This window comes from Triticum aestivum, chromosome 3A (assembly GCF_018294505.1).
Source record: "Triticum aestivum cultivar Chinese Spring chromosome 3A, IWGSC CS RefSeq v2.1, whole genome shotgun sequence".
In the NCBI taxonomy this organism is placed as follows: Eukaryota; Viridiplantae; Streptophyta; class Magnoliopsida; order Poales; family Poaceae; genus Triticum; species Triticum aestivum.
Window position 1 is genome coordinate 328,083,516 of NC_057800.1, and position 11,671 is coordinate 328,095,186.

The following is an 11,671-nucleotide window of genomic DNA, read 5'->3' on the forward strand; positions in this document are numbered from 1 at the left end:
GTTCTGACTGCGCGCCCGGCGTCCTAGGGATATCATAAACAATTTATATGGGACAACGGGTTGCGGGATCTGCTAGAAATGCTCTAACCTCCTCCTCGTGCCTAGTAGTACTGAAAACACACCTCATGTACCCAGTCTTAGGCCTTCTTTGGTTCATAGGATAGGAATTTTATAGGAATAGGAAAATCATAGGAAGTGAGATGACATGCATGTCAATTCCTATAGAGAAAGAGATGTCATTTGGTGCATAGGATAGGATTTTTTCCATTGAGTCTAGGCTAATGTTTTTTTCCTCCAAAACGTGAAGGATTGATTCCTATCCTACATAGGAATAGGAATCCATTCCTACAAACCAAAGGGCTTTAAAGGAATTTTTCCTTTGCAAATCCTATCCTATAGAATTCCTACAAAAATCCTACAAACCAAAGGAGGCCTTAGTTTTACTGAGCTTAAAACCTTTCGATTCCAAAGTCTGTCTCCACGGCTCTAACTTTCTATTAACCCTCGTCTGACTATCGCCAACAAGCACTTCATCATCTGCAAAGAGCATACACCATGGAATATCTCCTTGTATATCCCGTATATCCCTTGTGACCTCATCCATCATGAAAATAAAAAGATAAAGATTCAAAGTTGACCCTTGGCGCAACGCTAAAGCTGTTGCCTTGTGACCATGAGGTCATGGGTTCGAGTCCTGGAAACAGCCTCTTGCAGAAATGCAGGGAAAGGCTACGTACAAAAGACCCAAAGTGGTCGGACCCTTCCCTCGACCCTGCGCAAGTGGGAGCTACATGCACCAGGATGCCCTTTTGGATAATCATCAGTGTCGCCATCACTTGTGAATACACGATTCTATTTATTTATCTGTACTTAAAAGAGTATCATTTTATTCTTTTATGGTTTTTCTACTTAATTAAGCTGCTTATGAAAGTTTATAATTTGTATTTAGAACATAACTCGCCAAAAATCCCACATAAATGCACAGCTAGATGCAAAATGGTATAACATTAGAGTTGTATTGTACTAGTTATACAACTACAAATCTAAAATTCCTAAAAAGTATAGTTGGATTTGGTATACAACTTTAATTAGTCTTTATTTTCTCTAGTTTCATACATTATTGCCGTAAAGTGAGCGGTATAGGGCTAAGAGCATCTCCAGCCGTTCGGCCCCCTAGGGGCTTGAAATAGCGCCGCCTGGGGGCCAACCGGCGATAAAATCGGCGTGGGGCGGGTTCCCAATCACGGCCCCAGGTCGGCCCCTAGACGCCGTTATTTGAACTAAAATTCAGCTAAAATTAGACGAAGAAGACACGAATTCGGCTAATATTCGATGGTTTTCATTCATATTTGTACATACTTAAAGAAGACATAATAAAACATAAAAAAACTATGCCGCCCGCCGCCGCCCGAGCCTTCTACATGCCAAGGAGCCTGTAGAAGTTGGTGTAGTCACCGCCGTCGTCATCGCCGCCGTCCTTGTTGCACCTCTGCCCTGGGTCGTCGTGGCGGATGGGGTTGGACGGCTCGGGCGTCTCGTCGTCGCTGTCGTTGTGGATGACGACGACGCCCTCCTCGCGGCCGCAGCGCCAGGCGATGATCTCCTTGAGGGCGCGACGATATCCTCGAGGGTGCGGCGCTGGCGCTCCATCTCCTGCCGGACATAGTCGTCCCGCGCCCATGGGAGGCCGGTCTCCTCGTCGGCGGCCATGGCCTCGTACTCCTTCACGGGAAGGAGCGCCGGCTCGGCCTTCGGCTTGACGAGGCGGGAGGAGGGAGAAGGGCCACGGCCGCCCTCGTTGATGATGAGGGCGCCACCTCGGGTGCGCCGCCTGAGCGGCGTCTCCCGCGGCTCCGACTTGACGGGGAGGAGCGCCGGTGACCCGAAGGAGCGGGAGGCCGACGAGGACGACGACGACGTCTCCATTCGCCTCGGCGTCCAGGAGCTGCCGTGGCGGCGAGAGGAGAGAGGCGTCGGGTACTCCAGCCGCAGCGAGTTGCCACCCTCGATGTACTCGAGGACGGCTTCGAGGGTCCGCCCGGGGACGCCTCATCATTGGCGCCGCCCCTTGGAGTTGAGGCGCCCGCGCGGTTCGTCGCCGTTCGTGGCAGACAGCTGGTCGGCGTGGCGGCGGTCAAAGTACGCCGTCCACAGCATGTGGCTGTCGGGGGCGTACCTCAGCTCCTGCCGCGCGTGCTCCGGCAAGGAAGGGACGGCTTTTATAGCGGCGGGCGAGCGGCGGGCGGGCGGCAACCGTGTGTACGCGTGGCGGGAGGGGGCGGGACACGCGTCGATGCGCCTTCACCATGCCGTCCATGAGGAATCAATGGAAGGCTGACCGGCGGCAGCCTTCGCATTGATTCCCGCGGGAAACGGAAGCAATGAGGACGATGAAGGCGCCCTGTCGCTGACTCGGCGGGTCCACATGATTTCGCGCCAAAACCATTTCCCCCGGGTGCCCGCCAGCGCGCCGGGTTCGGCCTAGGTCCGCCGGCGCCAAATTCGGCCCTAACTGGCAAAAATGGGCTTCTGGGGGCGCAACTGGGCTGATTTTTTCACACCGGCGATAGAAAAGGGGCTTGGGGGGCCTGTTGGGGGACGAGTGGAGATGGTCTAATTGACAGGTGTTGCCTTAGATTACTAATGTGAAAATTTGTATCTCGGAACAAACTTTCTTGATGATGACTTCCTTCAGAGAAAATAGACAGGTGTTGCCGCGTGCATTACACATGCACACTTGCACAGCTAATAGTACAAGATTAGCAACATTTTATAGGGTTACTTAGCAACTTGATATACATGATTACCTCAGCCGCCTCAGTGGTAGATGAAAGATACTGGTAGTAATAACGACGAAGGGCATCAGGCACACAAGCTGAACTGTTAGTCCAAACATCAAGATCCTGATCAAGAACCTGCAAATGATGACTGAGCAAATCATAAACAGACTTTACATTCCAAAGTAAAGAAGATAGGAAAAGGATATGATCATCTACGAGAAAGTAAATAATTACTTTGCATGGATAACTTCTAAGATTAATATATTATAAGAAATCCAATGAAATATGCACGTCTAAAGTGCATTGACTACATGTAATGGCAGCATGCAAATGCAACTCCAGTGGATTTGCATCAGTTTCCACTTTTAGTTGATTTCTAACAATAAGTGACATCATTCATATATACTTTAAAATTTTCTGTTTTCCCTGTTTGGATAGCAATGAAGAATCTCTCATTCTCTCACAGCAAGCTAATAAGCATTATGACAGTTTAGCATCATCAACCTTGCCATGACAAATAGATCATAAGTAGTTGTGTAACATTAAATACCATTCTCCATGAATTTTAAAAATAACTGAAAACACAAATTAAAAACTGAGGAAGTTACAGCATGAAGATAAACGCTGAGACACAGATAATGCAGACCTCCTCAATGAAAGTCATGGCTGCAAGTCGATACCCAGCCAAAAGCAGGTATTCCTTTACAGCACAGTTCAGATCTTTCCGTTCATTATCTTTCAGAGGGCCTAATGCTGAAATTTTGACATCTCGTTGGTCCTGTTGGTTGAATCCTTCATGTGCAGAAGCATCTGAAAGAGGCCCTGTCAGCAGTACTATTTACATAGTCCAAAAGAAGTTAAATTGTTTGCTCTACAGCATCAAAGTGAAACGTGAAAGCACCAAAGCTTATATGTCACGGAAATAATCTACCTTCTCGTGGAGTTCAAATAATAAACGAAAATGAAATGAGTGAATATAAGCTATCTAATTGGTGGAACACCATGCAAGGATTTTGACAGGAGAACCAGTGGGCAAGCCTGTGTACATTTACCAGCACATGGTTACTAGCAAAAGTCAAACTTGCACTTTAAAGCAGGTATATGTCCTGGTCCAATGCCCATGTCACATCAAGAGGTGAGAATTGGTTCTATGTTTTAGTCTTATATCTCATAATAGATATGGGTTTGATGCACGCTATCACTAGGACTTTCCCTTTGTTATTCTATATGTATGTTACAACAGTTCCTAGCGAATACAATGGCTCACTTTGGAATAGCCAAAATGCAATAGATGATGCCAATACAATCTAACGAGAGTCACTGGCACCAGCAGATCACCTACCTGCTCTTCAAGAAGAAAGTGTTGCATTTTTCGTTTAATCAAATTAACAGGTCTCAAGCGAGGTTGTGTGGACATTGAAAAAAGACAACACATAATCAATTATTACAGTTTAGCAAAATCTGTATTATCAAAGCTCCTACGGACGCCTCCAGTACAGCCCAGGCGGAATGCTTATTAAGTTTTGCGGATCTGCCTTTTTTTTCTTGAATACTCAAAAGCATGAGTTTCATATATTAAGATCTGCCTTTTATTTTCATTGTATGTAATTGTTCTCGTTTTATCTAAACTATAGTTTTCATCCAACAAGGAATTAAAGATGTTTGTGCTTTCTTGGAATCTTGAATAACCTGCCATCACTAGGATATTTTTTTCATCTCTTTATAGCATTATCACGTTCTTATATAAATTCATAGATATCTCCAGCTGACGACACATGCAATGTGGCATCATGGAGACCGACAAATGCTACAACATCAAAAGCAATAGCAAGCAAATCTATCATTTCCAAAGAGACGAACCAATTGTATTATCAGGAGATGATTCTTGTTGCTTTTGCAACTCAAGCTTCAAGCAAGTAAGGTCTTCCTTGGCTAGTCGGAGATCATACTCAGTGAGTGCCAACTTTTCTTCTGCTGCAATTTTCTCTTCTAGCAAACTCTGTGGATCAGCACCTGTAAAAAAGAACAGACATGATTCATCACACAGACCTGCTAATACAGCTGGTATCTTGCAATTATATGTGCCTGGATAAGTATCACAAAAAATGAGCCAATGGATTAAACTGGATTCCCTCTGAATCCAATGTAAATCCTTTCAGACACTGAGACAATCTCAAAGGTGATATTTTGACCATCAATTTCTACAAATACATTGTTTCACATAAAGGTGAGTACACTGTCTACATATGATAAAAGTATATTTTTATGATGGATCCCAATATGATGCTGCCGGTGTTGGTGATTGTTCTATATTGGTAGTCAAACGTGAAAATGTTTTTCCTGGCACAGATTCTAAAGGGACAAACATTTGGTATCAGAGGAAATATTATAATACACTAAGAGTCTAGACAAGTAACTACTTCACTTTACTCATCCATCGCATTCCTCAGACCTTATTGTGACACATACAGAAGTAACGTCTGGGTGTAACGAGATCTAACCCAATACATGTGTTGTTGTTCAACACAAGTGACATGTCAGTATCAAGGCATGCAGGTGAGAGAGAAAGCGGGCACTTTACTTCCACCATCTCAAAAAATTACCAATGTACTGAATGTTTTGTTCTATAGTTTCTTTTTCACTAAAAAGTTTATTGGTACTACTATATAATACGCCACTGCAGATAATATTCCTTGCAAAGAATGCCAATTGATTGCGGAGGTACATTGCATAACAGAGCTACAGGATAAATTTAACACCGCGCAAGAACAAGGAAGTAAGTTCATCTCAAACCCGATCATAGAGAAGGGGGGCCTGTCAGAGAAGGCAAGGTCGCAATTACTACAAAACACCCGCGAGATCCAGCCAGCGAGCAGCGGAGGCACGCGAGTCAGAGACACACTGCGTGATCTTCCGTCGGGTGGGGAAAAGAACCGGGAGCTCGGACAGAACAGGAACGGGCAAATGGTGGTACCCGGCGGTGAGGAGGAGGCGCGAGCGACCAGGTCGGGGGGAAAGAAGGCGGGGTCGGAGAAGAATGAGCGGAGGCGGAGCGCCTGCGCGTGGCGGCCGTCCTCCTGCAGCTCCTGTAGCAGCTCGAGCGCCGTGAGGTGGTACTTCTCCTCCAGCAGGAAGTTGACCACGCAGTTGCAAAGCGACGCCCACCGCTCCTCCGCGGCGCCGCCCACCGCCTCCATCCTCGTCGGACTCCCTCGGATCCGCTCGTTTGTCGGCGCTGGTCTGCCTGACTCAATCGCGGCCAGGACGAGGAGAGTCGGAAGACGAGCGGCGGCCCAGCATCAGCATGTCGCAGTACGGCGGGGCGGATCTCGAGCGGGCGACTCGAGGCGGGTGGGATTGGAAGGAAGAGGGGAATTGGAAGAAGCGCCAGTGGATGGACGAAGGGGATCGACTGGCGAGAAAACGGATGACTGGGATGCAGGCTGGCCAGCACTTTTCGGCCGCAGCTCCTATGGGAAACTAGAAACTACTGCTTCATAGACTGTCTAGACAGGCAATTCGAGACGGAGGGAGATTTGATTCTATTTTTAAATTAATAAATATTAGCATATTATTATTTTTTGTGGGGAATATAGCATATCACCGATCACATAATATTTGCACTCAGTTACCTACTAGCACGAAGCAAATGGGAGAGAGGAAAAATTGGTATAAAGGACACATGCATTCATGTCATTAATTTGTACTCTCTCCGTTCCGAATTACTTGTCTTGAATTTGTCTAGATACGGATGTATCTAGACTCATTTTAGTGCTAAATACCTCCTACCTAGACAAATCTAAGACAAGTAATTCGGAACAGAGCGAGTAATTTATTGAGACGACAAGGTGGCTTAACTGCATATGCTCTAAAATACTCCTAGGAGCACACGACGACTATGCATACTGGTATCTCACCCATTCAATTGTCTCGAGATCCCAACCATTATATTACAATCACACATATTGGATGTATTTTGCCAGGTACCAACAGTTTTCGTATCAAAACTTTACCTAATAAATAAAGCACAACCTCATGTCTTACAACTTTTGATGCTACCAACTAGGTTACCTCTCTCTATGGTATAAGAGAAGGTTCATTCAGGTTTCAAATGGTCCCACATTGCTTCTTTCAACCCAAACTTCGTAATTTAAGAAGGTCTTCGAGTTTCCTAGGTATCAAGGAGCAGTTTCGGGAACCAATAAGGAAGGAAATAAGTTGTCCCGATAAGTAAGGAAAAGAGGGGGAAATAAGGATGGAAAGAGGGATTTCAAGTCTGTGTGACAGAGAGAAAAAAGGAAAGAGTGGATAGGCAAATAAGGAAGCAAATGAAATTGAATCCAAGAAAGGAAAGAGGGATTTCAGGTCTTGAAGAAGGAAATAGATTGAATCCGGCTGCTGAAAGCAAAAGAAAAGAATCAAACAGTAGATAGGTAACTAGGAAGCAAATGGAATTGAATTCAAAGAAAGGAAAGATTTGGTCTTGAAGAAAAGGAAATATAGAGCTTGCAGCAGTGGCGGTGCAGCCGCGCCCCTATGCACAACTATGAGCCTGCTTGACCACCGATCCTTGGTCCTTTAGTTCTTACAAAAACACCTCTGATTTTAATATTTTTCATGTGAAAAACTGATTCGTCTAGGACTTGGAGTAGAGCGAGTCGTCCTTCTACAACTCGGAGTAGAACAAAAGACTTGGAGCAGAGCGATATCGATGAAAGCTTTCATGTTCAGCTTCGATCTAGAAACGCCGTCCACTTTCAAGCTGATGAAATCTAGCTTTCTTTGAAATACGAAAAGATTATGTTGCTGCATTTCTTTGCAAAAAAGTTTGCATTACTCTTGTCATGCCTATTAGTAAGCTTGTAAATTTTTTAGAATGTCCACTAATATAAAAACAATAGTTTGACATATTCGAGCAATCTCCACTATCCAGATGCCTAAAAAGTAATAAATGATGTATTTAGCATGTACTATGTTTGACCGATGATGTCAAGTTGCATGGCATAAAATCTATTTAGGATGTGAAATCATTAGTGACAATGAATAATGTTATTTCTTCCTATTATACTTTTAAATTTGAGTATGCACTAATAATCAGAAGTTTGTGTTATTCACCCAGATCAATTGATAGGGATCATGTTTCATGTTCCGAACTACCGTCTTGGATAAACTGTTGGGGAACATAACATACAATTTCAAAAAAATTCCTACGATCACGCAAGATCTATCTAGGATATACATAGCAACGAGAGGAGGAGAGTGTGTCCACGTACCCTCGTAGACCGAAAGCAGAAGCGGTAGGTTAACGCGCTTGATGTAGTCGAACGTCCTCGCGATCCAACCGATCAAGTACCAAACGTACAACACCTCCGAGTTCAGCACACGTTCAGCTCGATGACGTCCCTCGAATTCTTTATCCAATAGAGGGTTGAGGGAGAGTTTCATCGGCACGACGGCGTGGTGACGGTGATGGGACGTGATCCGCGCAGGGCTTCGCCTAAGCACTACGACGCTATGACCCGAGGAGTAAACTATGGAGGGGGCACCGCGCACGGCTAAGAGAACAATTTGTGTGCTATGGGGTGCCCCTGCCCCCGTATATAAAGGAGGGGAGGAGGAGGCGATCGGCCAGGAGGGGCACGCCATGGGGGGAGTCCTACTAGGACTCCACTCCTAGTAGGATCCCCCCCCCCCCCTCATCTTCCTTTCTTACCAGAGGGGAAAAGGAAGGAGAGGGAGAGGGAAAGGGGGGCCGCGCCCCCTCCTCCTTGTCCTATTCGGACTCCCTTGGAGGGGGGCGTGCGTCACCCCTCACGGGCTTCCCTCTCTCTCCCCTAAGGCCCATGTAGGCCCAATACTTCCCCGGGGGGTTCTGGTAACCCCTTCGTACTCCGGTAAAATAGCCGAACCACTCGAAACCATTCCGATGTCCGAATACTACCTTCCAATATATGAATCTTTACCTCTCGACCATTTTGAGACTCCTCGTCATGTCCATGATATCATCCGGGACTCCTAACAAACTTCGGTCACTAAAACACATAACTCATAATACAAATCGTCATCAAACGTTAAGCGTGCGGACCCTACGGGTTCGAGAACTATGTAAACATGACTGAGACACATCTCTAGTCAATGACCAATGGCGGAACCTGGATGCTCATATTGGTTCCTACATATTCTATGAAGATCTTTATCGGTCAAACCGCAATAACAACATACGTTATTCCCTTTGTCATCGGTATGTTACTTGCCCGAGGTTCGATCGTCGGTATCATCATACCTAGTTCAATCTCGTTACCGGCAAGTCTCTTTACTCGTTCTGTAATGTATCATCTCGAAACTAACTCATTAATCACTTTGCTTGCAAGGCTTATAGTGATGTGCATTACCGAGAGGGCCCAGAGATACCTCTCTAATACTCGGAGTGACAAATCCTAATCTTGATCTATGCCAACCCAACAAACACCTTTGGAGACACCTATAGAGCATCTTTATAATCACCCAGTTACGTTGTCACGTTTGATAGCACACAAGGTGTTCCTCCGGTAGTCGGGAGTTCCGTAATCTCATAGTCAGAGGAATATGTATAAGTCATGAAGAAAGCAATAGCAATAAAACTTAACAATCATTATGCTAAGCTAACATATGGGTCTTGTCCATCACATCATTCTTTAATGATGTGATCTCGTTCATCAAATGACAACTGTCACGGGATATCCACGACCACCTATGGGACTAGGAGGCCCTTGCTGGTTCGGCAGGGGGACGTTGCATTGCACAACGAGCAGACCAGCGCACGACAGCATGACAGAGAACGCACAAGCAACTTACCCAGGTTCGGGCCGCCGTGAGGTGTAAAACCCTACTCCTGCTTTGGTGGATTGATGGTGGAATGGAGATGGTGGTGCATAGTACACTTGCCCGGCAGGGGTCACCTAAGGGCAGCAGCGACTACGCGCGTATGGGGGTGTGGGTTCATCAACTTTCCAACCCTTTCTACGGTTGCCACGGGCCTCCTTTTATAGATTAAGGGGTCACCACAATGGCAAAGTAGTCATTATGCATTGATATGATAGCAAACAGTGCTATCATACCTAACTCTGCGGGCTGACAAGGCGCGTTAAATGCATCGCTAAGTGTCACATCGCTGGTTACCCGGCAAGGCTTGTCGGGCTGTCTTGCCAGCTCCACACCTGTTCTCTTGACATGTCGCAGGACGGGTGTCACCTGAGGGTTTCTTCTGTAGGAAATGGCTGCCATGTGGCTAATGGCTGCCACTTAATCATCTTGCGGCTTGACACCGCACTGATGGATGACGTGGGTCGTGCTGGAGTGGTTGGTGAGGCGGCTTTGCCTCCACGAGCCTCAGCAGGGCCCTGCCGAGGTGCCTTGGTCGTCTGCTTCTGGGGGTGGCCTTGTCCCTTGCCGGGCTCGCCTGTCCGGCAAAGGAGGCCCTTCTCTTGGCGATATCTTGCTTCTTTGGCTTGGCCTTGGTCTCTCTGAGCTGCATGTTGGTTCTTCTGAATCCTTTGGTTTCTTGTATCACTACAAAAAAAATACACTTCTGTGATGATACGTGTTTGTCACAGTAGGTCACGTTTTCTGTCATGCATGTACATCCATGACAAATTTATGACAGAATGAAGATAGTCATACTTGTGCTGTCGTAGAAGTGTTCCATGTCATTACCAAAACTATCATCACGGAAGTGTCCACTTCCATGACGATAAATCACGCGTCATAGAAGTGCTTTCGTCAAGGGTGACCGACACGTGGCATCCTCCATAACGGGACGCCGTTAAGCTATCGGGTCCGGTTTTGGATCCGATAACCCGCTAACAGCCACCACCAATGCCGATTTTCCACATGTAACATTCTCGTTGGCCGACGAAACCACGCGTCAGCTCCGCATTGGCACATGTGTTACTCATCCAACGGTTGAGATGGGCCCATGATATGTTGACACATGGACGGGCCCAAAAGTGGCCCATAAAGTTTAAATGGGCCGGCCCAACTAAAGGCCCACAAGATTTAGCGGACCATAATAGGCCGGCCCAGCTAAAGGCCCATAAGATTTTGCAGACCATAATGGGCCGGCCCAGCTAAAGGCCCACAAGATTTAGCGGACCATAATGGGCCAGCCCAGCTAAAGGCCCATAAGATTTTGCATACCATAATGGGCCGGCCCAGCTAAAGGCCCAACATTCTCAGTTAAGGCCTGTATGGCTAGTGTCAAATCGGCCCGTTAACGGTCTGTCCTAAACTTGTCATCATCGCAGCCCATGGTCACTTCTGGCCCATTAACAGTCTGCTAAGTATATGGGCCGAATTATGGCCTGGTGTATTTCCCGCCTATTAAAGGTCCTGCTTCATTTGGGCCCATTTATAGGTCATTGAAACTTTCGGCCCATAAACGACCGTGAAGGATTTGGGTCATATTCGGCCATGTCTGACATTCGGCCTGTTAGAGGCCCACTATAGATTTGGGCCACTTTCGGCCTGTTGCGATTTTCGGCCTGTTAACGTCGGACGAAATCCATGGGCCATATGTGGTCCAACGTCACATCGGGCCCATTAACAGCCCATATAAAAATGATGATAATCTAGCCCGACCGAACTTCCGGCCTGTTAAAGGCTCATGTATTAGGTCGGTGCATTTACGGCCTGTCCGAATTTCAGCCTGTGAAAGATCCGCATCATAAATGGGCCACCATTTCGGCCTGCTAAGACCAGTGGGTTATTTGGCACAATCAGGCCCAATCTCACTTTCGGTCTATTAAAGGCCCATGTTTTTTATGGGCTCGAGATATTTACACATGTAAACGACCTATTGTTACCGAGGGCCCAAATTATGTTTAGGCCTGTTAAAGGCCCACTATGGGCACATG

At 46.4% G+C, this 11,671-nt stretch overlaps 1 protein-coding gene across 4 annotated transcripts in view; it reads right to left on the bottom strand.

The window, feature by feature from the left end:
* LOC123061248 (RAB11-binding protein RELCH) overlaps window positions 1-6,192 on the bottom strand; it is a 37,906-nt gene extending 31,714 nt beyond the window's left edge. For 2 of the 4 annotated variants that reach the window (XM_044484257.1, XM_044484254.1), the window contains exons 1-4: window positions 5,755-6,190; window positions 4,641-4,793; window positions 3,427-3,614; window positions 2,808-2,915 (exon numbers count right to left, since the gene is read on the bottom strand). In XM_044484257.1, coding sequence (XP_044340192.1) covers window positions 2,808-2,915; window positions 3,427-3,614; window positions 4,641-4,793; window positions 5,755-5,977 — 672 coding nt within the window. In that variant the 5' untranslated portion in view covers window positions 5,978-6,190. Of the gene's footprint in view, window positions 1-2,807; window positions 2,916-3,426; window positions 3,615-4,640; window positions 4,794-5,754 lie in introns of all 4 variants that reach the window. The other 2 variants (XM_044484256.1, XM_044484255.1) reach the window with 2 other exon arrangements.
* Between the last annotated feature and the right edge of the window lie 5,479 nt (window positions 6,193-11,671).